Source organism: Crocodylus porosus, unplaced genomic scaffold (genome assembly GCF_001723895.1).
Source record: "Crocodylus porosus isolate Cpor-Errol unplaced genomic scaffold, CroPor_comp1, whole genome shotgun sequence".
In the NCBI taxonomy this organism is placed as follows: Eukaryota; Metazoa; Chordata; order Crocodylia; family Crocodylidae; genus Crocodylus; species Crocodylus porosus.
Genome location: NW_017728914.1, coordinates 33,811,034 through 33,837,725, shown reverse-complemented (window position 1 = coordinate 33,837,725; position 26,692 = coordinate 33,811,034). Strand labels below are relative to the sequence as shown.

The 26,692-nt window shown below is 63.7% G+C and overlaps 3 protein-coding genes across 4 annotated transcripts in view; 1 reads left to right on the top strand and 2 right to left on the bottom strand.

The window, feature by feature from the left end:
* The window catches only part of CCDC69 (coiled-coil domain containing 69), a 13,560-nt gene extending 8,074 nt beyond the window's left edge, over positions 1–5,486 (top strand). For both annotated transcript variants that reach the window (XM_019535249.1, XM_019535248.1), the window contains exons 3-9: positions 55–215; positions 1,003–1,078; positions 1,429–1,502; positions 1,758–1,859; positions 2,354–2,473; positions 2,816–2,913; positions 3,860–5,486. In XM_019535249.1, the coding sequence (XP_019390794.1) occupies positions 55–215; positions 1,003–1,078; positions 1,429–1,502; positions 1,758–1,859; positions 2,354–2,473; positions 2,816–2,913; positions 3,860–4,028 (800 nt within the window). In that variant the 3' untranslated portion in view covers positions 4,029–5,486. The remainder of the gene's footprint in view (positions 1–54; positions 216–1,002; positions 1,079–1,428; positions 1,503–1,757; positions 1,860–2,353; positions 2,474–2,815; positions 2,914–3,859) is intronic.
* A 1,522-nt stretch (positions 5,487–7,008) lies between these two features.
* LOC109310296 (platelet-derived growth factor receptor-like protein) lies at positions 7,009–10,968 on the bottom strand. The gene is made up of 6 exons (XM_019535389.1): positions 10,914–10,968; positions 9,821–10,148; positions 8,918–9,069; positions 8,372–8,665; positions 7,434–7,573; positions 7,009–7,221 (listed from the first exon to the last, which is right to left on the bottom strand). The coding sequence occupies exons 1-6, from the start codon at positions 10,966–10,968 to the stop codon at positions 7,009–7,011; spliced, it is 1,182 nt and encodes a 393-aa protein (XP_019390934.1).
* Positions 10,969–11,572: 604 nt separating this feature from the next.
* On the bottom strand, positions 11,573–17,942 carry LOC109309865 (cationic amino acid transporter 2-like). The gene is made up of 12 exons (XM_019534738.1): positions 17,856–17,942; positions 17,359–17,734; positions 16,746–16,901; positions 16,157–16,325; positions 14,552–14,688; positions 14,068–14,290; positions 13,585–13,721; positions 13,015–13,119; positions 12,574–12,867; positions 12,237–12,403; positions 11,947–12,055; positions 11,573–11,702 (listed from the first exon to the last, which is right to left on the bottom strand). Exons 1-12 carry the CDS (start codon positions 17,940–17,942, stop codon positions 11,590–11,592), a joined length of 2,073 nt encoding a protein of 690 aa, XP_019390283.1. The 3' UTR covers positions 11,573–11,589.
* Positions 17,943–26,692: the final 8,750 nt, after the last annotated feature.

Here is a 26,692-nt window from a genome sequence, read left to right as displayed (position 1 = left end):
ACCCCCCCGCCAAACCAGCCCCTGGCGTTTCAGCCGCTTGCATTTAACTTGCAGCCCCCCCGGCTGAGGATGCGCAGAGGGAGAAGGCGGCGCTGCTGGAGCAGCAGAGGGGTCCGGCGGCAAAGCTCCCGCGGGGCCAGCAGGAAGATGGCAAGAGATGGAGGGGGAAGGCGGCTACCCAGGCCGAGCAGCTGACCCAAGGTGTCGGGAGCCAGGTGGGACCCAAGCTCCCCGTGGGCCGAGAGCCCCGTCCCGTGTCTCGGTGCTCCCAGCCATGGCATTAGCCCTGCGCGATGGCTCGGAGGGAGAACAGGGCAGGACCAGGCACCAGCCCATCGCTCGATGGCCCCAGTCCTGCAGGGATGGCAACCTGCCTGCTCCCCCTGGCCGCCGAGGACGGAGCAGGGGCCTTCAGCTGCTGCGCGCAGGGGGGTTTCTGGGCAGTCTGGGTGCCCCGGGGATCATCCCCCAGTCCCGTGTCTGTGCTCGCAGCTCTGACATTAGCATGTCTCCTTATCCGCAGTGCTTTGCTTTGGGGCCTGATGCGGGGTGTGGGAAAGGGGAATGGAGATGTTTTGGGTGGGGTTCAGTTTGGGCCAGGCTGGCTCCTTTATCGTCCCCTGGAGAACCAGACAGAAAGCCCCTTGGCCACCATCTGCACGGCTCCCCAGAGCCCTCATGGGGTGGGGGGAAACATGGACCCTAGGGGCTGGGGCTTCCTTGCATGCATCCAGGAGGGCCTGGGTGAACTTGCCTGGTCTGCTCAGCCTGCAGAGCCGGGGTGGCAGGGAGCGCGAGAGCATGCTGGGCACACAAGGCATGCGATGCCTGAGACGCCTACCCAGCCCGACGAGACTGGAGCGGCCTCTGAGCACCCTGGAGCTTGGGACTTGCTCAGGTCTGGGCAGTGCGGGGCAGGGGCACTGTGCCCCACAGGGGTCTGGAGCTGAGGAGAGCCAGCTCCGGTGGGCACGCGGGACTGGTTGTGCACTTGCTTTCTAGGTGCCAGGGCAGAGCGACGTGGAGCACGAGCAGCAGCTGGATGCGCTGAAGCGGCAGCATGCTGAAGCCCTCCAAGGTAGGGGTCTGCATGGGGATGGCTCCCTCCCATCCCCGGGGCCGCCTCGGCCTGGTGCTCTTCTTGCCCAGCAGTAGGGTCCTACGGTGTGCATAGGACCGTGGCCTATTGTGCCCCTACCACCACCTGCCTGCATCTGGCATGCTGTCAGCCAGCTATCCTGTTGTGCTGGGGAATGGCATCTCCCCCCTGTCCCCTCACAGCCATCAGCCTGCTGTCTGCACCCTGGTTTTTCAGGGATCTCCCAGCTCCAGGACACTGCCTGGCCCCTGGGCACAGCCTAGTGCCCTGCTGGCGATGCCATCCGCGAGGCACCCCTCGTGGCCGACTGTCCGTGTTGTTCCCCGCAGGCCTGCAGCAGATGCACGACCAGGAGAAGCTGCTCCTGACCGAATCCTACCAGCACACCCAGGCGTCCTTACAGGTGCTGGCCCGTGGCTTCTGCCTGCTCTCCCCTCTCGTAGCCTGTGGACCTGCTCAAAGCAAGGGAAGCATGAAAGCTGTGCAGGGACCCATGCCTCTATCTGCTCTGCTGTGGGGCTGCTGCCTGCATCTCCTTTCTGCCTGAGGGATGGCTCGGAAGCAGACCTAAGGCAGCAGGGGCTGGGGGTTGGCTTAGAGGTGGCTCCGATTCAGAGCTCCTAATTGCCCCCACCTCTGCCCTTCCCTCCTGCCCTAGGAGACAATCGGGAAGCTGAACTCCCAGCTGAAATCCTTCCAGGAGAGAATGAAGCGGGTGGAGGAGTCAATCTTGAGCCGAGACTACAAGAAACACTTGCAGGTGCATGAGAGCGAGAGGACTGGGGGGGTCTCGGGACTGCATTTCCACAGCCCTTTGCATGCCACTGACCTCGGGCAAGGCTGTCAGCCTCGTGCTAGGGCAAGCGGCAGCCTCTGATGGGCCTCTGAGTCTGGGGGGATCAGGGCTTTGGTACCAATGTGAGGGCAAACAGTGGGGTTCCCCATGCCCTTCATGCCTGGGGAGCTGGGAGCCTGTTGGAAACAAGCAGGGCTTTAGTGAGTAGACTGGGAAGGCAGCGTGGGCGCAGGTTATGCAGGTGACCCTGGGCTCTTGCGTTCGCGTGGCCAGCTCCGATGTGGGCACAAGCACATGTGGGGTAGGAGTGCACGGCAAGGAGCATGTGGTGTAAAGATCATCTCTGGCTTTTGTCCTCCCAAGCCTCCGTGCAAGGATGGGATCCAAGCCAGGGCCATGCACGGGCCACCCTGGCATCAGAGGCAGGGTTTTGCATGCCCTCTCTCTCCCTTTCCCAGGATTACGGGAGCCTCAGCCAGTTCTGGGAGCAGGAGCTGGAGAGCTTGCACTTCGTCATCGAGATGAAGAACGAGCGCATCCACCACCTGGACAAGAAGCTGCTGACCCTGGAGGCTGTGGTGGGTCCAATGGCTGCTTGAAGGTCCCCCACCGGCTGTGCGCACGCTGCTCTCTAGGCACGCGTCCCCTGGCTCTGGGAGTCCTACCTGGAGCGCCGGCTCCAGCGCACGTGGGCAGGGAGTTGAGCCAACACGGAGAGGGTTGCACTGATGAGCTGAGGCTGCAGCCCTGGCCCCTGGCTGGCAGGCAGCAGATGCTGCCACGCACCACCGAGCACACACACAGCCTGCATTTGTCACAGATCCACTTTAGGGCGGAGGTTGGACCTGGCCTCGTTAGCCCCTCGAAGGGGCTCCCAGCTGCCAGATCCCCCTTTCCCAACCCCGCGTGGCCTGTTCTAGGTGGAAAGGAACCTGCAGCTGGAAGAGAAGGTGAAAGCCCTGCAGCAGGAGAATGAGGACCTGCAAGTTCGGACGGAGAAACACTTGATCATGACCAGGTAACTGCTCTCCCCAAGCTGGCACTCCCACCATCCCCCTTTGTTACCCCCCCAGGCTGCACGGGCTGGCAGTGTGCTGTGGGGGGGTGCTATTCCTAGCATGGGGTACCACAGGCACTGCCAGGCAGGAGAGGTGCTTGGGTGCCACTGTACCACATGGGGAAGCACTGGCTGAGCCTGTGTGCGCGTGTATGTGGTGCACAGATAGGGGTACATGTATGTATAGAGCACCCCTTGGCTCGGGGGAGTGTGTGCAGGTACATGCATGATCATGGCTCTAGAGTGGGTGGGTGGGTGCACGGGTAGGGGTGTATGTACTTTTAGAGCATCCCTGGCTCTGCAGTACATGTGCGCGTACATGCATGATGCTGGCTCTGGGGAGCACGAGTGTGTGCCTGGGTGTATGTACATGCACAGTGATGGCTCTGGGGGAGCTGTGTGTGTCTGGCGGGCATGCATGCAAAAGTACGTAGGATGCATGTGGCTCTGAGACCGCAAGTCCATTCAAGGTCTAGGCACTGCACAGAGGTCAACACAGGGACAAGAACCAGCCCCAAAGTCAGTGGTTCTCTGTCTTTTTGACACGAGCTGCCCACCCCCACCCGTTAGACTCAAGGCCCCTTGGAAGATACCAGCTCTTTAGTTTTTCACTTGCTTTTTTGATGATGGAGAAATACTAGCGCAGTTTTTCTGTTGCAAAGAACTGGGCAAGCCCATGACTATTTGAAACCTCTGGGTTTAGTTTGTGAATCCTGTCTGCCCACCTCCCCAGTGCTAACGCTGCATGGCATCTCGCGGTACCCTCAAAAAGCCCTCCAGGCACCCTAAGGTGCTGCAGCCCCCTGCTTAAGGATCACTACCCGGGCACGGGGGGAGCCCATCTCTGCCTTGGCCCTCCCGACTCCATCCCCTACCCCTTCCTCCCTACCCTGCTGTCCCCTTGCAGGCAGCTGTCGGAGGAGCTGCTGGCCACGCGGGGGGCGCTGGAGAAGGAGTCGCAGCTGCGGGAGCAGGTGCACCGGGAAAAGGAGGAGCTGCTGTACCGCGTCCTCAACGGCGATGCACCCCCCACCTTCCCACTGCCCGTGGCCGAGGCGCCCCTCATCGCCACGTAGCAGTGGCCCCTGTGACTGTCCCCTGGCTGCTACGGGGGGCTTGGAGCCTCTGAGGGGGCTTCTCATCCTGCGGTGACGGGGGAGCCCTTTGTAGGACGTTGCTTATGGACTTTGCCCATCTCCTCTGTGCCCCCATCCTGGCTCGGACCTCGGGGGAAGCCACGGGCCCCCTCGTGTATTGACAAGCCTCGGGGTTACCAGTGTGCCTAGATGGAGCCGCTGGCTCCCAGCACCAGAAGGAAACTGGGCGGCAAACCGCGGGTCTGGGAAGGGGACCCGGGCTGGGTTTTGTCAGTCGGTGAATATGGAACCAGAGGTGGATCTGAACTGGGCGTCTCTGGGTCCAAGCGCCTTCGGGTCTGACTCTGGCCCCGTGTTTCACGGCTCGTGTCCATCTCCCTCTGCATCCACAGGGCCCGACTGTCCTGTTGGCTGGTGCCACGAGGCCCTTCGGCAGGAGCATGGGGCGTGGGTGACAGAAGGGAGGCTTGGCTCCCATCCTTTTGCTCCCAGAAGCCATGCCCTGGGCTGAGGCTGGGCAGTGCCTGTCCACGGGGCAGGGAGCTCGCTCTGCCTCTCAGAGCTGCACTGGCCCCTTCTTTATCCCCTGTTGAGACCCTCGGCCCTGGCAGCCCGGCACAGGGGCTCTCTGTGTGTGAGAACCCAGCTCCGTCGGTGCCCAGCGGCTTCCCCTCCCCGTGCGCTTTGCTCCCCGCGTCCCTGCAAGCCTTGGCCGGGCGTTCTCCGCAAGCCTGCACGAGGCCGTGCATCTCCCCCACCTTCCTGGGGAAGGACCCTCGCCCCTGCTCCACCCCATCCCGCCTTGCTGGACCTCTCCTGCTCCCCCCAGCAGCCAGGGACGGGGCCGCAAGCTTCAGGCGCGCGGGGGCGAGGCGCTGAGCTCTTGCAAGGACCAGCCGCAGAGGGAGATGTACTGGAGTCGCTCCTGCCGCAACTGGGGCTCGAAGCTCTGCAGGAGGGGGCAGGTGCCTGAGCCATGAGCCTGCTTTGGAGCAGCCCCCGGACGGCCCAGAGCCTGGTTCTCTACAGGCTTGCACCTCGGAGGGTTGCTGTTTCTGATGGGTCTTGCCCCCATACGTGGTGGGATGAGTAGGTAGCACTGCACTCCCCCCTCACCCAGGGGCACCGTGATGGCCGGCACGAGAGGAAAAGGACCTTCTCCCCTGTGCCCTAGCACTGGGGGCCTGGCTGTGGGGGGAGGATCTGTGGGATGTGCACGGCTTGGGTCTCTCCCTTTCTGTGCTAGGAGGCAGGAGCCGGGGAGGGCTAGGGCCCAGCCGACCTGCTGGAAAGCCCTGCGCAGCTTGGGAAGTCACTTTAAGGAGCATTGTGCCTGTTTATTTCCTAAAGAGGCTGCTCTTTTTTTCTTTTTGCAGTGAAGCAATAGTTTTTGGTGCCTGGGAACTGCCAGGTATTTTCCCGGGAGTTAAAGAGTGGTTATCCGCAGTCGGTCTTTGTTCCTCCTTCACTTCCTCCTCTGCCTCTGACGCGCCAGGGGCCGGGAGGGACTCTGAGCTTGCACGAAGCCGTACAGAAAGCGAGCAGCTCCCCTCGCCCTTCCCCGGGCATCAGCCTTCACCAGCGGCGTGTTGGCAGCTGCACGCCCTGAGCCGCTCGGCCTGTGCCTGAAAGGATCGGGATCCCCAAAAACCTGAGCCGCTAGCAAACGCCCCAGCCATAAGGCTGGCATGGGGGGGATAAAATCAGAAAAGCACGGGGACCTGACTGCCCCATCCTGTCCTTTCTGCTACTTCGGGCAGGGTGGGAGAGCAGGCCGGAGCCCAGCTCTGGAGATCTGCTTCCCTCCTTGCGTATGTTGGTGTGACCGAATAGCACAGCTGGACCGAACCTGGCATTACCACAGGCAGAAGAGGGTGCAAGAAGCAGATCCAGCCTCCCATCACAAAGCCATGGCATGGTGACGGGGCCCCCAGACCTGGGGCCTCCCTGGCGTTGGTCTCATTGGGCATTTGTATACGCCACGTGTACAAAGCAGCATCGCTCCATGCTCTGCCACCCTGCTGCTCCTGGCCGGAGAACCGCAGGGGCTATTGATTAATCTCTGCCAGGCTTGATGCCCTCTGCCCTGCTCTTGTCCAATGGCCGGCATCCGGTTCCCGGGTGCTGCTGTCAGGTGGGGATAGGATGGGATGACGCTGTGCGGAAGAGACGTGGCAGGGGGTTGCAAGGCCTCCGGCTTGGAGCTCCAGCCGGACAGAGCTTGTTTTACCTCTAGGCCTGGATCTTGGGGCAGCCTCTAAAGCACTCGGAGCTACTGGCTGCTTTCTAGGTCCTTCTGAGCCGGAACAAGCCCAGCGGTGGGGATGGACTGACTGCATCTCTTGAGGACGGGAGGTGCGGGACTGGCACCACTCTGTGAGATGCATTTTCCATGCCCATACTTTAGGGAGAACCTGAGTGGGGAGGCCGCTGCACCACTAACAGCTGCAGAGCTTCCCCCAGGGATAGCGTGTGCATGTGTATGTGTGTGCATGCACGCGCGCACGCGCTCCGGGCTGCGAGAATAGAAGTCTGCAGGACATTAGCAAACCAATGCAATGTCAGTGTTTTCCATGGATGGTGAGGTTGCCATCCGAGCTGCTGCAGCACGGTACGGTCATCACGCGGCTGCTTGGGTGCATCCTCCCACCGCACCCCTTTCCCGGGGCATCTCTCCAGCTCCCTGCCCCTCACAGAGCTGGGTTTCCCCAGCTGGGCATCAGCAGGGGCTGAGCTCTGCATAGCCCCGGTGCTGGAGGATCCGGCTGCAGTCATCATCTCAAGGGCAGTCTCACTGCACCCTTGGTGCCCCCCGCGTGCTGGGAGATGACCAGCTCTCTCCTGTTTAAAGCCAGTGATTTTAATAAGCAAATGCAGAGGCAGAGCCAGCAAGGGCAGAGACCCCCCCGCCCCAGCCTGCCTTGCAGCCACCGGGGAGGTATTGCCGCAAGCCCCCAGGCTAGCCAGGCCGCCCGCCCCGCGGGGCCGGGAGCACGCGGACACGGGTGGCGGTGCTGGCGCTGCCCTCCAGGTTCTCGGCGCGGCAGGTGTACAGCCCGGCGTCCACGTCCCGTGCCTCGTCCACGTACAGCGTGCTCTCGGACTCCTGCCGCACCTGCCCGCCGCGGCGCACCAGGTCTGTGCGCTCCCGCACGTAGGGCGGCCTGCCCATCTAGGAAGCAAGGGAGGTCAGGGGGCCAGGGGTTAGGGACCCAAGGGTTTCATAGGCTGGCATACTAGTCCTGGCTCCGACCTTGCAAAGGTCTGCACAGCAAGCCCTTCGCCGCAGGTTTGGGCTCTCTCTCTCTGCAGCAGTGGCCCCCTGGATCCTGGCTGGAGCGAAGGGGGGCTCCCGAGATACAAAGCCCTGGCCAGCTGCCCTACCTTCTGCCCCGGGTACTCCCAGGTGAAGGCCACGGCCACTTCCGGCTCTCCAAGCACGGTGCAGGTCACGTTGAAGTTCTCCCCCGCCCGCGCAGAGGTGCCCGATGCCCGCACCGTGGGCTTGGGGGCGGAGGAAGGGTCTGCAAAGGCCAGAGGGAAGGAGTGAGGTGCAACAGGGCAGAACCCCCTGGAGAGAGGCTGGTCGCCTAAGGCCAGTCCTTTGTGTTCCTAGGCGCCAAATACCACCCCCTCCAGCCGCTCCTCTGCCATCGCTGCAAAGCACCCAGACTGGACCAAGTGGGGGTACACCCTGCCCTTCTGTGGGAGAGGATCCTAGGACCACAGCAAGGGAAAACACTCCCCAGCCCATGCCAGGCTGATCTGGGGGCACAAATTCCTCCCTGGCCCCAAGCTCAGCAATCAGCTGGACCCTGAGCAGAGGAGCAGAGCCTCCAGCCAGGGCCCTGGGAGGTTTCTGAGCTCTTGGCATGAGCCACCCGCTCCTCTGGGCATCATAGGTGGGCCTGCGGGGGGTAGGGTGGGAGATCTGCCATGGCCAGGACCTGTGCTCTGTGACTCCTGCCTGCCTGGGGAGTGCCGTGCCCTGGCCCCAGGGCTTGGATGGCCAAGTGCGCACAGATAACACGACTCTACCTCGGCTGGCTGGGAGAACGGCTGTCCAGAAGCAGCCCGAGGGCGTGAGCGCGACACGGGCAGGATGGCCCGAGGGCCTGACCCCGTCCGTGGCACCTCTAATGGTCTTGTTCTTATGTTCTCGTGCTGCCCCGGGCAAACCGTGTGCCCACCAGCATGGCACCGCCGCCTCGACAAGGGAGCTGAGCATGGCCAGGTGTGGAGGACTTCACAGCCAAGCCAGAGCAGGGCCTGGCGAGGGGCCGCGGGGCTCGCTGGGACCCCGGCGGGCGGGCAGCACTCACAGTTGATGTAGACCAGCATGTACTTGGTGGAGATCTGCCGCACGCCGCCCAGGCTGGCCATGCAGAAGAGCGAGCCGGCATAGGAGGGCCGGGAGCGGTGGATGGTGAAGCCGCGCCGGACGTCGTAAGAGATGTCCCGACCGTCCACAGGCACCTCCTCGGGGGGGAACTCGCGGTGCAGCGTCACGCGGGCCAGCGGGCTGGTCACCTGGCAGGGCAGGAGCGTGGGGCGGTTCGTGCGCAGCTGGACCACCTCATAGTAATCCTCCGTGGGGACAAACAGCTCCTGGGGGTCTGGGGGGGCACGGAGGACCCATCAAGTCCCGGCGTGAGAAGGGGAAGCCCCCATCCAGCTGCGGTGAGACACAAGCGCCCGGCGCTCTGCGTCGTCACAGCTCACGCTGCCGAGGGTGGCAGGACCCACACACCCATGCGAGCAAGCCCACGGGCTCCCCCTGGCATCCCCGGGCTTTGCAACCCGCCCGTGGCATTGCTGCCGCTCGCCTGCCCTGCCTGGGTCTTCCCTCCCCCCCGTGGACCCCTGACCTGCGAAGAAGACAAAGGTCTTGCCCGTCCTGTCCTCGCCCTCCTGGCACGGGCTGTCCTGGCACTGGAGGGACCAGCAGCTGTACTCGCCCGTGTCGGCGGCCGTGGCGTTCACCACCAGCAGCTGGCTGAACTTTGCATAGTGCTTGACCCTGGAAGAGAGGGGCCTGCTCGGTGTGCCTGAGGATAGAGGGGCTTGGCCGGGCCGCTGCGATGCTGGCAGGCTCCACGGCCCCGGCTGCGTGGAACGGACCTTGGTCGCTTGCAGCCGAGATGCACCGTGCCTGGCTCTCTCCCCGTGCAGGGCAAGGGACCTCCTGCCTTCTGACGGCTCTGGCAGGGAGGGGCAGGCCCAGGGGTGCATTGCTGCACTCGAACCCCTTTTCAGTCCTGCTCCACCCAAACCAAGGGCCTGGCCGTGGCAGCAGCTGTCTTCCTGGCTCCTTGTCATCTCCCCGATCCCTTCTGAGCTCTCCGTGCCACAGGCCTTAACGACCCTGTCCCCTTTCTAGTGCTCTCGATGTCCCGCCGACCCAGCTATCTGCCCTGCTGCTGTCCCTTCCCCGCTCCTACCTTGCAGCCCCGCAGGCTGGTTTTTAATGCCTTGCAATGTGGCTATATTTGGTTTTTGCTTCAAGGGTAAACCGAATCATCCAGCCCCGTGCTTCTAGGAGACAGACAGGCGTCGTCTTGTACCTCACCCTCCACACCCGCCTTTGCAGCTCCTAGATCTGCCCACGGCTGGGGCATCCCTGTGTGTGCGCACACGCACACCTTCAGCCTGCCTCTCCCCGTGCGCTTCCTCAAAGCTCCCTGGACAGGGCTTTTGCACCTGGGTCCCAGACCCCAAGCAGCCCCTTCTCCCCCCGCACCGACCCTGGGGCTAGGGCCAGGGCCACGTACCTGAGCCGCCCTTCCTCATCATCTTGCAGGTGGGCAGGGTACCTCCACCGCACCGCCCGGCCCCGGCACCGCAGCTCCAGCGCATCCCCCGCTCGCAGCACCAGGGACTCGGGCACCTTTTGGAACTGCCCCCGTGCCACCACCTGGCTCAGGATGGAGGCTGGTGGCTTCCCCGCGCCGGGGGCAGCTGTGGAGTTCGTGGGGGGCAGGGGCTTGGGTGCCACCAGTTTGGCCTTCCTGCCCACGCCCTGGGCAGCCTGGAGTTTGGACTCTCTCGTGGCCTTCTTCTCCGGGGCTTGGGGGCGCTGCACCTTCTCCCGACCCTCCGCTGGGGGGACAGACAGGGGTCAGGGGTACCCCAGGCAGGGGGGCCGGAGGCTGTACGTGCCCCTGTCCTGGCCTCGCCTTGCACAGGACTTTCAGTGGCAGGGCAGGCGTTGGACCCCGGGCACGGAGCCCACGGGTGCTGCCCGCGCCTGCCTGATGGAGGTGAGAGATGTGGGCGCTCCCCGCTGCCGCACGGCAGCTGTAGCAGGGGAGGGCAGCTGGCGCTGGACCCGGGGCTGGCCGTGAGCAGCCTTTGCACGGTCGTGTTGCTTGCCCCCCAGCCCCCCTTGCAGCGGCCGCAGCTGGGTGACCGTCGTGCTCAGGAGGATGGAGGTCCGGGAGGGTGCAGCCAGGCAGACGAGAGCCCTCCCCTCTGCTCAGCAGCCATGGGCATAGCAGATGTCGCTCCGCATCTCCCCTCCCCAGCTGCTCCCAGGTGTGGGGGGCACCTGTCTGAGAGCAGGCACTCGGGGGCGGATGGTCCGTGGCTGCCAGGGGGTCTCCGGGAAGGGGTTGGCGTAGGCTTTTTGCAATGCTGCCCAGCCCACCAGCACATCCCACCACCCCACGGAGCTGGGGCCCACTGGCAAACTCCAGCCAGGCTCTTGGGGGAAGAAGTCGGCTCCCGATGCCCGGGTCAGGGGCTAGCAGGGCTTGTGTTTCCTCCGTGCTGCCAAGCCCCGCGTGGCATGGGATGCAGAAGCCCCGTGTAGGAGGGAGAAGAAATCCCCCGGCTTGGGGGCAGCGCGGGAGCTGCCAGACTTACCCCAGAGGAGGAGGAAGAGGAGGCAGCCCAGCACGGCCAGCGCCCTGGGGGTCATGGTGGCACCGCGGGGTGGCCGGCCACGCTCGGGGCGGCGAGTGCCACGCTCTCAGCTCCCTCCCAGGGCCGAGCCGGGCTTTGTGGGGAGGTGAATGAGGGGCTGGGGCGCGGGAGACGGAGGGGCAGATTTCAAAGCAGCGCCGAGGCTCGCCTCCTTTCCTCTTTAAACAAAACCCCTTTCACGCCCGCCTGCTACGGGGCCCAGGTCCCTGCCAGGAGGTGAATGGCACTATTCAGCGCCGGGCTTAAAACAACAGCTCCCGCCTCCTGCGTTCCTCGTCCAAGCCCGGACCAGGCATGGGATGGAGAGGGCAGGGGCCGAGGGGAGGGGGGCGGCCCCGGGATGTGCCCAGGGAAAAGGAGGCGAAACCCAGAGAAAACGAGCCCTGCGCCTGGCTATTCTCCCTGCTCTAAGCAGCGTGGGCTCCAAAGACCCCCAAAGCGGGTCCCACAGGGCCGGTACTCGCATCTACCGCCAGGTCCGTAGGGTCCCTTCCAGCCCCTGACAGCTAGGAAACGATGCAACTAGAAAAAAATCAGCAGTGGGTTTATCAGGGCTCTGCACCTACGGAGACCCCGCGGCCTGGGGCCGACTCCATCGCCCCAAGTCGCGGCCTGGCTAGACTCGGTTTTTCCTCGTCTCGGCTGCTGCGTCGCCGGCTGCGCTTTCTGGCTCTGCCTCGCGTCCCTCGGCGCTGTGACGGATGCCATAGCCAAAGTAGATGAGGAAACCTGGGAACGCGCAGAGCAGCGATGGGGGGCCTTGTCCCCCCCCTTGCCTGCCTCGCCTCGACCGGCGCAGAAAGCCTCCCCGGAGGACACGCGAGTACGCGGTGGCTGCGCGGAGAGCGGGCGAGGGGGCGTCTATCACGACCGGGCCACGATGTTTTGGGACGGCATCATGCCGCAGTGCCACAGGGGACAGGGATAGCCCGCAACCCCCTCGGCCCTCGAAGCCCCTTGAAACGAGGCTTACCGATCGCCATCCACGCCGCGTACCCCAGCCAGGTGTCCGTGCCCAGCTGGGCCATCAGGTAGCTGTTGGCGAGGAGGCTGAGCAGCGGCAGGAAGGGCAGGCAGGGAACCTGGGGCAAACGCACGGGGGCTTTCAGAGCGCCAGGGAGCGGGAGGGATGGAGACGGGGGGCAATGAGCGCTCGGGGGCGCAGGGAGACCGGGGGCGGCAGCCACAGGGACCCTGGCGCAGTCAACGGGAGCAGGACGCCGCACGGACGCGGCCCTGAGAGCCGCCAGGCCTCCGGCTCACCTTGAAGGATGTCTCCCTCTTGCTCTGAGGCTGCCTCCAGATGATGAGGGACCCCCCCAAAATCCCCAGGAGAGGGACAACCAGACCAGCGATGCACCAGGCTTCCCCAGAGACCAGGCACTGCCGCCCGGCCACGGTCACGGCGCTCGCCGCGCACACCAGCAGGGCTGGGGAGAGGACCGCACAGACACTTTCAGGAGCTGGCTGATGACCAGGGAGTCCCTCACCCCCAGGCGGAGCCTCCCTCCAGCTCCAGCTCCAGCTCCAGCTCCAGCTCCAGCTGCAGCTGCAGCGCAGCACCCCGGGAAGCAGCGAGGAAAGGGACTCGAGCGTGTACCGATGAGTGTCACGGCACAGGACACCAGGCTGTAGGAGCGCGGGGTTGGACGCACGGGCGGACGGCGGAGCAAGCCCAGCCGCAGCCTTCTGGCCACCCCCTTGGCATCCGGGGGCTCCCGCGAGTCAGATGCAGGCTGGTACCTGTGCAAAGAGGCCAGGACGGGTGAGGGCTGCACTTCCCTCTCGGCCTCCTGCGTGGACGCCACGACCCGCTCTCCCATCACCCCGCGGGGAGATGCGGGGGCACTTGTCCGCACTGCCCCCAGGCCCCTGGCCAACGTGCTGTAGGACCCTTCCCGAGCAAGGGGACCCAGGAGAAGCAAGGCTGCTCCTTGCGGCGCCGAGAGCCGCGCCGCACCCCAGTCTAGCAAGCCAAGCCCTGCTGGGGCGCGGGGCACGGCTGCCCCACTTCTCCGGCCAGGGCTGCTCCACGGCTTTTACCTGAGGAGGAGGATGCAGACAGCGACCAGGGTGTAAGCCAGCAGCGTGCCGATGGACATCATGTCCACCAGGGTTTTCAGGTCAAAGAGGAAGGCCATCACAGCTGCGGACACAAGGCAGGGTGAGCTTCCAGCCACCGAATCAGGCCCGCAGGGATCTCGTGTCTGCCCAGGGCTCGGACCTCAGGACGCACCTCTGCCGGCCAAAGAGGCCTCAGCGGTCTCTGCTTAGAGCCACTGGAGGACAGGGCTCCTGTCTTTGGGGCCACCACCACAGTCCCCACTGGCCTGGGACACCGTGTGGGGAAGACCACGAGCCCGGAGGCCCGGTTGCGTTGGTGAGAGCGCTAGCCGCTGGGAAGACCCCCACAATTCGGAAATACAAAGCTGGTCTCAGCCTGTATAAGTCATGCAGCCCTAAGCTGGGGGTCCCCGGCGCCCTCGGCTCTAGCTGCGGCTCACCGCGGTTCACCCTGGTTTGCTGCACGGACCTTCCTGGCGAGAGGCGGCTTTGTGGGAACGATGGCTTTGGGGGGCCCGTGGCATTCGCTGCTGCAAGACCCACCTACCTGCCACTGCCCCCGACACCAGGGTGGCGACCACGGGGCTCTGGCGGCTGCTGACTCTGGCCAGAGGTTTGAAAAGGAGCCCGTCTCTGGCCATGGCAAACAGGATGCGTGGCATGGGGAACATGGAGCCCAGCAGGCTGCGGAGGAGGAGAGACAGGGACGTGAGCCGCCTGCCTTCCTCCGCTCGTCCCGTCTCTGGCTGAGCTGTGCTGTGTGTTGGGCCAGGCCTCTGACCCTTGCCGCACTGTTTTGACCCTCGCTGCATCACGGGGCTTGGTCTTTCCCCCAGGGGCTGCCGGTGAAACCACTACCGACCGTCTGACGCGGCCTTCTCATCTTCCCCGACCCTCGGCTGGATGACCTCTTTTCTGAGACCCCAGGGCAGGGGTCTTGATAGCCAGCCAGAAAGCTGAGTGTGCCCACGGCGTGCGAGTGAGTCGGAGGGAAGCAGCAAAAACCCCCTCCCTGAAATGGCCTCCTCACCTGGTGGTCAGGGCACACAGCGAGCCCACGGCCACCGCGTACTTGGCCGCGCTCCAGCCCACGTACTCGAAAGCCGCTGGCAGGGGGCTCAGGGGGTCCAAGAGGTGATAGGGCATCATGAGCGTCAGGGCGGCCGAGACCCCGAAGTACGCCAGGAAGCAGACCAGGAGGGAGACGACGATGCCCAGCGGGATGGATTTCTGCGGGTGCTTCACTTCCTCCCCTGGGAAACACAAGCCTGGCTGGCTAAACGTGGGCGTTTCACGTGGCCCCACGGCCGCCGCAGCGCCACCGCCCCCACTCCGGACCCTCACCGCCTTCCCAAATGCAGTAAAAGACTCGGACTGGGCCGGGACTGAGCAGGTCCAGCCCAGAGCTCCTGGGCTAAGCCTGGCATTTACTAGGATGCCCTCGGCTGCTCGGGGCAGCGTCCCTGTGCGTGCCTGGGGCTGGGGCTCGCGTACTCCCCCCACTTCTCACTTACCCGTGGTGGCAATGCAGTCAAACCCAACGAACGCATAGAAGCAGGTGGCGGCTCCGGCTAGCGTCCCGCCGAACCCAAAGGGCATGAAGCCCCCAACCCCGAACGCGGATGTCTCATTGCTTGCCAAGGACTGGTTACTATGGGCAGAAGGAGGGAGCAGGAGTCAGCCTGAGGGCCCCCCTTCGCCCTGCCTCACTCCCATCTGCTAGCCCTTGGGAAGGACAGGTTCAATCCCCTGCTACCGACTCCCTGTATAACCTTGGTGACATCCCTTCGCTGTTCAAACAGCTGCAGAACAGGCCGTCAGCCCTGCCCTTCCTTGTGCTACGGAGAGAGACCTTCCCTGGGCCCCCACCGTGCAGGGAGCCCCTCCTGCCTGCTCAGACACACGGACACAAGGAAAGCCCGCTTCACTTTTTCTCGGGCCGCTCCCTATTTTAATCAGCTCTGCCAAGCTGGTGCAATGTTGCAGCGGGCGTTGTTTCTTCGGACAGATTTGGCACGCTCGGCTCGGAGCCATGCAGTTGTCAGCCTGCCCCCCTGGGCTAGCCTGGCTGCCTTCCTCGGAGCCCGCAAAACAGAAAGCGGCCAGGGTCTTAGCTTGCATCGCGCCTGCAGCCACGGCCTGAACCCCCCTGAGCCGCGGGAGCAGACTCGCATGCTGCCATCCGTGCCCCGAGGGGAGCCCTGCCTCTGCTGGCGTCACCCCCGCTGCATGGCTGGCAGGAGAAATCAGTCGCAAGCTGACACCATATCCAAGTGCACACAGCCATTTTCTCCTCCGGCCCGTGACGATGCCCGGGGCCTGGGCTCAAAGCGGAGAAATAAGCAGCCCCATCGATTGGCGGCGGGGGGGAATTTGATGCAAGGCAGCAAACTCGGGGGGTATCTGTGACCCTTCAGACAGCTTGCAGCCTGCAACTCTATCCCCCGGCTTCCCCCGGGCAGCCAGCGGCAGGGTCCAGGGCAGGCAGGCCACCACGAGCTCTGGCAGCGGACTGACACGGTGTTCAGGTAACGAGTTGCCCGAGTGGGGGGCAGGATACTTCCAAGCGGCTCAAGGGGATGCAGCCAGGCGGCTGAGATTCCCGTATCTCTTCATGCTCTCCTGCTGGTCTCTCCCAGCTCGTGTCCTCAGGGCAGGGTGGAGGAGGCGATGCCTTGTGCCTCAGCTGCTGCAGGCCGTGCTGTGCCTTTACCTGCCCTCGCTGACTCCCTGCCAGCCCCGAGGCGTCCTGCTAGTCGAGAGCTCCCTGCGGCGGAGCCGTCTAGATAGACCAGCTTGGGCTCCCACTAATACCTGCACCTCCACCGGCTCGGATTTGGGCAGCGAGGGCCACTAGGAGCCCATCAGAGCTGCCTAATCAACGCTCCCCACCCAGTGCTGTTCATAGCCCCCTCCCCAGCACCCTGGGGAGAGGGGCTTCATGGCACGCCCAGAGCTGGGGGGTCGCTCTGAGCGGGCTTCGGGGTGCCGGGGAACACGACTGGTACGGCTGGCGAGAAGGCAGATGGGATATTTAAAGCAGTTGGATCAGGGGATGGGTGTTCCTCGAGAAAGCGACTTGTCCAACGGGGAATCAAGAGCAGGGCACGGGGCCTCACCTGGCTGCGAGGACCGCCGTCCTCCTCAGGTCGTCCACGCTCAGCCGCCAGTTCCTCACGTCCCCCGTGACGAAGCCGCTCACCGTCACGAACGCCAGGACGAGCACGTTCACGGCGGTGAAGGCTTTGTTGACCGTGGTGGACTCTTTCACGCCAAAGGAGAGGAGCCCTGGGGACCCCAAGCGAAACAGCGGGGAGGGCTGGCTGGTACCTTGGGGGAAGGGGTGAGCAAGCGTGCACGCTTTTCATTTTGGGGCACCCGAGCTCAAGAGATTCCCTTTAAGTGCTTCGTGCAAGGCCCGCAGGGGGCAGGGAGCTTACAATGCTCCTTGCATTGACTTGGACGATGCAACTGGCCTTGGATGGGGAGATTTCTCCTTGCCTCCAGCATGCAATGCCACAGCCTCTGCAGTCAGGTCCTGCCCCAGCGTAGCAGAGGGGGTGCAGGCCAGGGCCGGGCATCCCCCAGGAGGTTGGGGAGGCTCCCTCTGGGGCGGCGCAGAGGAGGGCAGGAGGCTGCAGGGCTCTAAAAGCAAGTCCAGCATCCCAAAAGCAACGCATCGAGCGCAGACAACTGCAAGCTCTGTACCTGACAGCACAGCAATGAGGCAGACAGCAAAGACGTCCGGGTATTTGGCCAGCCCGGGAGAACCCATGGCCAGGTAGGTGCCGAAAAAGCTCCCCATCTTCTTACCGAGGAGCTCATCGAACGTGGCGCTCCAGGCCCTGGCGACGCTGGAGGTCCCTGGGGAGAGGCAGCGGTGAGCGAAGCCGGCGGCACAGGGCGGCCGGACCTCCTTCCCCGACACGAATGCCAGGCACGGCAACCTCCTCCTGCTTCCCTGACTTGTCCCGTCTGTCCCCCATCGCACACTGCCCATCTCCTTCCCTCGCTCCTCCGCCCCGTCTTCTGCTAGCGCCGGCCGCAGAAAAGCTCTTCTGAAGAAGTGTGCCGGGGCAGAACTGGGCCTCGTTTCCAGCATGTTGAAAGGAGCTGGTTTTCCCCTTGCCCCGCATTTCGGACTCCCCCCACCTATATTCTGCACTGCAAAGGCTACCAGCACTTCACGTGGGCTGGATACCAGCAGATAGCCAACTTTCCTGCTGGCTGTGACCCACGCTTCCCAAGGAACTGGGGGGGGACGAGATGTGAATTTATTTAAAAGCAAAACGACTGTGATTATTGGGGGGGGGTCTGGTACCAATGACATAGGACAGCAACAGGTTCCACCCGGTCACGAACGCCCACAGCTCGCCCACCGTCACGTAGCTGTAGAGATACGCCGAGCCGGTCAGCGGCACGCGGGCCCCGAACTCCGCGTAGCACAGCCCGGCCAGGACGGAGACCAGGGCTGCGATCAGGAACGAGATGATGATGCTGGGCCCCGAGCTGGCTTTGGCCACTTCCCCTGCCAGGACATACACCCCGGCCCCCAGCGTGCTGCCCACCCCCAGCGCCACGAGGTCCAGGGTGGAGAGGCATCGGCGGAGGGCAGATCCCTCGGAGCTGCCGGGGGCGAGCGGCTTCCTCCGGGAAAGCATCTGGAAGACGGACCTCAGGGCTGCCCAGGCCGGCATCTGGAAGACAGGAAATGCTGGGGCGGGGGGACAGCTGCACGCCAGGCGGTTGCCCCAGGGAGGTGCCAAATTTGCCCATCTTTGCAGCTTCCTCCTGGCTCGGAGACGAGGTCTCCCTTACATGAACCAGCCCCCAAGCATCCTCCCGGGAGTGTCTACGGGGTGTCGCTGAGGTGGAGAAGTCGAACTGGTGGCACACTGTCGGCATGGCGGTCCCGGTCCAAGAGCAGACAACCAGGCACCAAGAGAGCCCGTGTCATTTGCCCGTCTCAAAGTGCCTTGGGAAAGGCCACTCTCCCCATTTTACTGATGGGGAAACTGAGGCCCAGAGAGGCAAAAGAACTTCCCCGAGGTGCCACCACAAAGCTAGGACTGGACTCCATGACCTGTGAGACAGCAGCCTGTGCCCAGCGCTGGACCATGCTCATGGCCTGAACGGTCGACGGCAGTGATGCCCTTTGGCCCCTGCCAGCAGACAGCAGTGCCCAAGGTTGCTTCTCAGCACCCCTCTGCTGCACATGCATTCCTGGGGACAGCCCCGAGTTTATTAGGCTTTTATGCTCCCCCCAGCCACTTTCTGCAGGGCAGGCTCCAGGGCTCAGCAAATGCACCCTGAATTCCTGTGCCTCCTTGTGCCCCTCCTGGAGCCTCTGCCCCACCTCGGAGAGCAGCAAGGTGCCTGCTTGCTTTTAAATCTCCTAAATCCGCTACTTACAGCATCGGTGCCAGGTGTGTCTGGGAGCCCTGGGTCACGGCAGTTCGACTGGGAACTCTGCAAAAGGCTCCCACGGGACCGAGGGCCATCAGCTGCAGGGAGGGTGCTGCCCGCAGCCCAGTCTCTGAACTGGGACTGTGCCTGCCTGGCACTGGTCCTGCCATTGAGCAGCAGAAGCAGCTCATGGCACCCTCTTCCCCGGATGCACAGGTCAGCCTGGAGCCCCGAGTGCAGCGTGGCTGCCCTGTGTAGCACCCCACTCCTCCAGGGCCACGGCCGTGCTGGCAGCACCACACCCCAGTGGCTCCGGGAGCTTGGGTCAGCGTCCCCAAGCCCTCCGTGGATGGGCCGGGCCGTGTCTGAGCCGGGGGGGCTCAGAAGCAGCTTCCTTTCTGCCCTCTCTCTTTGGCCATGTCTTGCCTGGCTCATTGCCACGGGAGGCACGAAAGCAGAATAAAGTCCCGTGCATCGGATCCTGCTCAACACACGACCCCGCTCCCTTTCTCAGGCCTGTGCTCGTGTTTCACCTGCACGTGGTCTGATGGAAACTCTACCCTGGCTTCTCCCCATCCTCTGCCTGTGCGGCCACAAACCGCTGCTGTCCCAGGATGGGTGACGTCCCTTCCTCTCTTTGCCAGCCGCTCTCCGGCCACTTCGCATTGCAAAGTCTGACCCGATTCTTTTTTTCTTTCCCTTTCCAAAATAAGCTACTTACGTCTCGGCTCCTTCGGGATAGCGGGTGCCAGCTCGGACCTGAGAGCGAGCCGGGTACGTCCAGCCGCGGAGGGGAATAGCTACGCTCTCCGCGCTTCAATCCATGTCATCAGAGGCCTGGCCCTTCCCTTGGCCGGCCTGCCCACCTACCCCTGCCCTCCGCCGGCCACTCCGGTGGGCCGCACAATGGGGAATCTATGCAGAAATATTTTTCCCACAACAGTTTCCAAATCATACTCGTGGTGCACAATGCTAATAGGCTCAAGCGTATTATCCACCAGCTTTAATTAGCATTTGGACATTCCCAAGGCTGGTTGAGAAGGAGTAGCCTTGCCCTCTTCAGTTTTTTCTCCTGTTTTGCCCTCTCTTTCTCCCACACATTGGGAGCCATGTTGTTTGTTTCTTTTAGGGTCAAAAGGCAAGGAAAGAGAGTCATGGATGGAGAAGAGGACACTGAAAGCTAAACCCAGTGCCAAAGGGGACTGGACAAATAAAAGTCTGGGGGAAAGGTCTGCTGGTAGGTGCAGAACAGGGTAGTTAGGGGGGCAGGCTTTGAACTAAAACTTCCTACCCCTTTGAATGCTGGAAACTGCCGTGGGAGAGGAGCAGAGGGTGGGAAACCCTCCGCCACAGGTGCCTCTACACATGCATTAACATGCTTTAGTTAATGCGCATTAAATCTAGCCCCTCCATTGCTTCAGCCCGCCTTGCAGCAGGACTGGACACCAACGCTGCTCTCCGGCGCAGGGAAGAGGGTGGCCTGGCGTGGCCGGTGGCGAACAAGGCATTTATTGTCTTCAGCGACTGCCTCTTCTAAGGCACCAGATCACGGCGCCGGGCGTGAGCGTCACCCCAGCCAACTCAGAAACTGAAGAAAAAGGCCGGGGTTGTATTACCAAGCAGGCCAGGTCCAGGGGACGCGCGGGCTGTCGTTCAGTGGCCGGTGGGTGGAGCTGAACTCGGGCTCCCAGCAAGCATCCACAGAGCTTGTGCTTCCCCCTGCCACTCCGACCCCCTGCCTTCTCGGTGCTGAGACCACCACCAACTCCTGCACCCCCCATCCTTCTGCCCGGCTTATATTTCGATGGCAGGGGCCATCTCGGTTCTGCATTCGTGCAGCCCTGCTCCCGGGGGACGGGAGCTCCTGGGCTCACCCACACCACAAATAGGACACGATACTAATAACGAACCCAGCTCTGCAACGAGGGCCGTGCTATTCATTTGGGCAGGGAGCGTCTCATCAGGCGAGCAAAGCAACGTCCCGCCTTGCTTCTGCCAGAATGGAAAGCCCTTATCTCTACTTGGGTTCAAGCCTACCCTGCCCTTCTGCTTGAGGCGTGCCTGGGATGCTACCTCCTGCTGCCTCCTTTTTCCAGGCCTTTGCCTTCCTTGCCAGCCTTACTGCCTCAGTTTACCTGCTCAAGTAAAGCACAGGCCCCCCAGCCGCGAGCCGGGATAGGCGGCAGAGGGCAGTGCTGGTTCACGCACCAGCGGGGCTGGGCTGGGGGTCTCGGGCCAGGAGGGGGGTCACACAAAGCGGTGGGCATGGAAGAGGCGGGGGGCTGGGAGCGGATGGGTGCCGTTTCGCTGGGCTCCGAGCCGCTTTCTGAATGCTGGGGGGCTGGCTCGTGCCTTTGCACACCAGCAGCGCTCTTCGCTCGAACATGACTCACTCGGGCTGACTCATATCCTGCAGACATTATCTTCATAACTTCAAGGACCCGGCTCTTCAGCCCCCCTCACCAAACGTTTCCCAATTTGCAGGCATGCCTGACCAAAGCAAACTTCCCTCAGTCAGATTCTGGGCGCCGTCAGCCTCGAGCTGCCAGCCGCCGGTCATCGGTGCGTGCAGACGGGCCCCGATCCTGGGACCGGGCCCGTGGTCCTGTCCCTCTCTGGGGCGTTTTGACCCCTTCTCCCTGCAAGCCGCTGTGCGCGCGGCCCTGATCCTGCCTGCCTCGGCACCCCTGTCCCTTCCAGCTGGGCCTCACGCAACAGCTGCCGGTCCACCCGAGCCAAGGATGGAGCTGTTTTCCTTCCTGCCAGCCCCAAATTAGGAGGGAAGTCCTGTCCAGATTACCATGGTGACTTCCATGGAGCAGCTGCACGCGCTTAACATGCCTGTCCCATCCTTCCAGCTGCTGGCGTGACCTGCGGCAACTGCCTGGCAGACTGCTGTCCAGGCCCCACTGCTTGGCCGCAGCAGGGGAGGGTCTGTGCAGACCCCTGGCCACAGGGTCTACCCCCTGGCCTGCCTGCATTGCAGCCTCCGGGTCCTGACAAGGCCAGCTGCCATTTCCAAAGTCCCGGTGCTAGGAGCACCGCCAGGCACCGACGGGGTCCGTGAGTCCATTAGGGTGCAAGGGCGTTTGCCCCATTCACCTCAGCTGGCACCCGCTTGCAAAAGCTCATGCATCTCCCATAGGCTCCAAGGTGCACACCTTAGCGTGGCTTCTCCATGGTAAGGTCAAGGGCTGGGAGAGGGCAAACCTGGCTCAGAGGAGGAGGTTGGCGAGACCGATCTCTATCGGCCGCATTGCTGCAGGCACCTTATATGGTCTGATGCTGCGAGGAAGGATGCAGCCGCCTGCCCCACCCTGCCTGGGCCCTCCCTGCCCTCCTGCAGCGCCAGCTGAGCAGCACAGATGCATCAAGCCCAAGGGCCTGGGGCACCTGCTTCCTTTTCCGTGCCTTCATCCATGCACTTTCCTAGCAAAGCCCCACCCCGGCTTCCTCCTGAGCCTGGGGAAGCGGCAGGCCAAGGGGGGCTGCGGGTACAGGACCAGGGCACTTTAGAGCTGGCATCCCAGGGCATCAAGCGCGATCCCTGCACCAGGCTCTGACGCCAAGGGTGCTGGCACAGGGATGGCTCAAGGGGCTCGTGCATCTTCGACTCCGGGGGACAGGCTCTGCTGTCCCTCCAGGCACACGGTGCACAGCTGATCTCCGTTCCCCTGCTGCAGGCAGATATTTCACCAGCTGACGAGGGCAGGGTGTTGTTTTTCCGCAGCCTGCCGCCTCTCTGCTTGCCAGGCTGGGCTATTTCTCCTGGGGCTGGAGAGTCCAGAGGGCCCCGTGTTCCCCCTAGACCCCTGCGCCCCCCCACCTGCCAGGAGAGGGTGGCCGGGAGGGGCTGCCGGGGATTGGAAGAGCTGGAGGGAGTGACAGCTGCAGTACAACCAGTAGGCTGGGCTTCCCCTGCCAGAGCCACTCAGCCCAGCTGCTGGGGGAGGCACTGCTGCTTCCAGCGCCCTGCACCGCAAGTAAGTCTGAGCCGCGCTGGGGGCCCCTGCCTCAAAGGGGGGAGCTGGTACCCCACGGGGGAAAGACACCCTGGTAGCACCCTCGTGTTTGCAAAAGGGGCTTTGGGAGTTTTAAGCTCCCGTGTGCCTGCCTTTAGGGTCAGTTCTTGATGCTTGATGCCCTGCCCTGCTCTGCGCCCACGCAGCCTGGCCTGCTGCACGCCTGCCGGAGCTGGCGCTCGGGGCACCGGGGCAGCGTCTGTAACGGGGATGCCAAGCCGAGCCCAAGGGGTTTGCTTGGCTGGTCCCAGCGGGCAAATCCAGCCCATAGGCAGCCAGCAAAGCCTGACCCCAAGGCAGGGTGGGCCCTGCCCCCTTGTCGCATCTATAGCAGGAGACGGCACAAATGGTCGTGAATTCGCATTCGCTTCCCCGTTCTCTCCTGGGACTCTTCCAGGATCACTTTTTTCCCCTCCTCCTGAAACTTTGTAGGGCTGCGTTTAAAAGGAGGGGTTTGCCAGCTCGGGTCTGGGGGTTTCTTTGGGCTGCTGCTTGTCACAGGCTGGAGGATCGAAGCTTGCCGCCCGGTATCTTGGGGGGGATCTGGGGAAACATGGCATCTCTTTTTTTTATTTTTTTTATTTGTATTTTTTTTTGCTCTCCCATGGGGTCTGCTTTCACCACCCTACATGCTGCTGTGTTATGGTGAGACCAAAGGAGCTAGGCCAGGGGCCTGCACTGAGCTCCTGGGGCAGGGGTGGGGTCCGCGCCTTCCCTGTTGCTCAAGGAGGGTTCCCTAAAAGAGCCTGCCCGTCTACCACCAGGTCTGTCCACCGCCTGGCACTGTCCTTTGCGGCTGCCACTTCTGCAAGATTTAAAAATAACCCCTAGACCACGGCTTCCCCAGCTCGGTGTGAAAGAGGAACACCCCCCCCCCACCACCACCACCCAGAGCAGCACGCAAAAGCAGGCAGAGCTTCATCCCACATTGCAGGGGGGATTTGGGGCTGGCTCTTGGAGCACCCCCAGAGCAGGTGGGAGCTGTTTGGGAAGGGGAGCTCTGGGCAGGTTCTCTGCTCCACAAAGGGTTAAGGGGGGGGAATGGCTTGCTGGTAAATCATTGATGAGCATCCCCCTGGGCACCTGGAGCATTGTTAGCTGCAGCTGCTGTTGTGCTCCCAGGACCCCACCCTGGGTCCAGGCAGCTGCAAAGGGAGGGGCCTGGGATTCCCAGCAAATGTGAATTTGCAAATGTGAAGGGTGAATTTCCCCCCCCCACTCCCCTGCCCCACCCCTCACTAGGAGCCCTGAAGCCAGCATGCACCGGGTGCTGGAAATATCTCATTGCCACCCCACACTTGTTGCCCCAAGCCGCCATGCCATCCGCCCTGGGGGAAGAGAGGGGCTGGCTCCAAGCAGCAGGCCCCTGACAGTGGGGGGGCACCCTCTCAAGTGCTGGGGAGCGGAGGTGACCCACTGCAGGGCACCGATAAGGGGCCAGGCTGCGCAGTGGTCAGTCTCTGGGGCCTTGCAGGGAGCATGCAGGATGCAGTTGGCCGCGCCCTGCCGCATGTCTCTGCTGTGGGCGGGTGTGTGGTGGAGGATGGCCTGGGGGGTGGGGGCCGTGTCCGCAGCCTGGGAGTGAGACGGTGACCGACCCCCCCCACCCCACCAGCGCTGGGGGCCAGCACAGAGCCCCCTCTGAGCATGGCTCTGGGCCCAGGGGGGTGGGCAGCTGCCAGGCAGCTCTCGCTGCAGCTGTTCCCTGCAGCCTCCTGCTCTCCGGCATGCACCGGAAAACGGGGGGTGGGAGGTAGAGGAGGCAGCGATGATCCCTTCGGAGTGGGGCTCAGCCTCAGGGAAGTGCCCGTCGGCCTCCTCCAAGGCAGTGGGGTCTGAGGGAGCTGCCCCCCAGCTCCGGGGTGAAGGAGCCCCTGCAGCCGGCAGGGTGCCAGCCCCACAGTGCAGTGCCTGGGGGGCAAAGCAGAGCACCCATGGTGCCCCCATCCACTGCCCTGCACCCGGGGGGTGGATACGCGTGTCCACCGAGACCCCACAGAGCAGGCGGAGAGCAGAGGCCCATGCTGGTGCATAAAGGAGGGCTCCACCCCAAGCCCGTCCCCTGGGTGTTAGCAGCGGTGACCAGCCCAAGGTTGCTGGCTCGTTGCGGCGGGCGAGAAGCAAGCCGCCCGAGACCCCGAGCACAGCATGCCGGAGGGGTTTGGCGGCCTGCAAGCTGCTCCCAGGCCCAGGGCCCCTCTTGAAACCGCTGCCTGGGCACCGCGCCATGGCCGAGCACTCTTGCAACGTGTCAGGCAGGGAGGGGGAGCAAGGGGATCGGGTGACACGCCACGCAGCCCGGCGCTCATTCATTTCCATGCTCCCTGGCCCCACGGCTTTGCTCTCCCCCCGGAGCAAAAGGGCCTGCTTCCCTCGGGGACCCCCATCCCAGGGGCAGCCCCCCCCCGGGCTTCCGCTGGGGTGCACGTGATCCTCAAGGTCTGCAAGTTGCCATGGGGACCCCGTGTCGACTTCCTGGGGCTGGGGTGCATCCGGCTCTGATTGCTAATTTCGGCTGCGTGGCCAGGGTTGAGGTGGGGAGCGGCAAGCTGGAAGGGGCAGGCCCAAGCCTGGGGTCTCCGGGGGGCTGGAGGGAGAGAGCCAGCGAGTGTGAGCATTGTCTGGCTTCCCCCGTCCCGCCCAAGGCTGGGGATCTGCATTGCAGGGCTCCCGGAGGTGCATCCAGTGCAGCCCAGCTGGGCTGTCTGGAGGTGCTCACCATCACCCTCTCCCCCTCTGAGATCTAGGGCCAGTGCCCTGTCACACCAGTGCTCCCCCCGGCTTAACTGGGGTGCTCACGCTGGGTCCTGGGGCTACGGGTGCACAGTCGGCAGGACGCGAGGGGCTGGTGCAGCAGCATGACGCGCTCCAGGCACCGGTGCCAGCAGAGCCCGGAGAGGGCTGGGGTCTCCAGGGAGCACCGTCTCCCGGCAGCCAACAGCCGGGTAGGCAGCCAGGCCCAGGCATTTGGTGCAAGATGTCGGCGAGGATGTCCCTTGCTCAGTGCAGCTCCCTGCTGCTTCTCCCTCCCCTCCCTGCCTTCGCCTGGGACGCGGGGCAGTGTCGGGAAGCAGACGCAGCAGCAGGGCAGAGCGGCACCCATGTCACCCCGGGAGCAATGCCAGCCCTTTCCTGCACCCGGGTCCTGCCGGCCAGCCCCCATCGGCAGCACCTGCCTGGGCTCTGGGGGTGTACAGAGCAGCAGCGGGTCAAGGACGGCTGGGCCAGCACAGCCGGGCATTTGGGGCTGTCGCCGCATGGTGCGGGCCAGCAGGCTAATCCAGACCAGCTTTCTGTCCTGGGTCAGGCCAGGTAAAAGCCAGAGCCAGCTACTCCAGATTCGCGCCGTGTCCCCCTGCTCATGCCTTTATTCTCCCTTTCCCCAGCTCCTGCCTCGCCGCCTCCCGGAGTCTGACCAGCGGCCATGGCACCCACAGGAAAGGTACCGAACTCCCTCCAAGCGCTGCCATCCTCTGCCAAACCAGGGGTCCCGGGGGGTCTTGGGATGGGTCCCTGGCAGGGGCGGGCAGTCCCAAGGGGCTTGGTTACTCTTGGCATTTCTTCTGGCTCCTCTGCACCCTGCCAGCAGCTCCAGGGCCGCTGTAGCCCACTCCCTAACCCTTGGGCGAGCAGGTCTGTCCTCGGGCTGGCCCAGGATCTCGCCGTGCCCCTGCCACGGAGACACGGGACCTGTCTGCGTGGCCGTTTGCTTGCTTTCGGCTCGGAGCAGCCAGGACGTGGGCGCCGAGCGAGGGAGATGTGAGGTCCTGCTGACAGAGGCTGTTTACATTCCCTGCTCTCCATCCCAGCAGAGCCGGGGAGGGAGGCAGGGCTGTGATGGGGAGAGAAGCAGGGAGGGGAGGTGTCAATGAAACCCACACCCGCACGCAGCACAGCACAGCTCTTGTGGGCCAGAGCAGCCCCCAGCCACCTCCCCAGTGAAAGGCCCTGCTCCTCCCCACCCAAGCTTATTATCAATGAAGCTCGTTATCCCTGGCATTGCTGCCTCTGATCTGCACATCCTTTGTGGTGGCTCACACTCCTCCCACCAGTGCCAGCGTTTTCCCCTTTGCAGCACACCCCCGCCAGGGATCCAGGCAGGCAAAGTGTCATGGCCAAGACCATGCCATCAGGCAGTGGCAGAACAGAGAGGACAGCCCAGGAGGGCCTGATGAAGATGGGGGGCACTTTTCTACTGGACTCTGTGCATCTGCATGATGCTGCTCT

What these genes read in the sequence shown, in the direction of transcription:
- LOC109310296 (XM_019535389.1), bottom strand. Translation starts at nt 10,968, where the DNA reads ATGACCCCCAGGGCGCTGGCCGTGCTGGGCTGCCTCCTCTTCCTCCTC. An exon ending in CCTCTTCCTCCTCCTCTGGG is followed by an intron (nt 10,149 to 10,913) that starts GTAAGTCTGGCA and finishes CTGTCCCCCCAG; the next exon opens with CGGAGGGTCGGGAGAAGGTG. An exon ending in CATGCTGGTCTACATCAACT is followed by an intron (nt 7,574 to 8,371) that starts GTGAGTGCTGCC and finishes TGGCCTTTGCAG; the next exon opens with ACCCTTCCTCCGCCCCCAAG.
- LOC109309865 (XM_019534738.1), bottom strand. Translation starts at nt 17,942, where the DNA reads ATGCCGACAGTGTGCCACCAGTTCGACTTCTCCACCTCAGCGACACCC. An exon ending in CCTCATTGCTGTGCTGTCAG is followed by an intron (nt 16,326 to 16,745) that starts GTACAGAGCTTG and finishes TGGGGTCCCCAG; the next exon opens with GGCTCCTCTCCTTTGGCGTG. An exon ending in CGCGGCGTGGATGGCGATCG is followed by an intron (nt 11,703 to 11,946) that starts GTAAGCCTCGTT and finishes GCGCGTTCCCAG; the next exon opens with GTTTCCTCATCTACTTTGGC.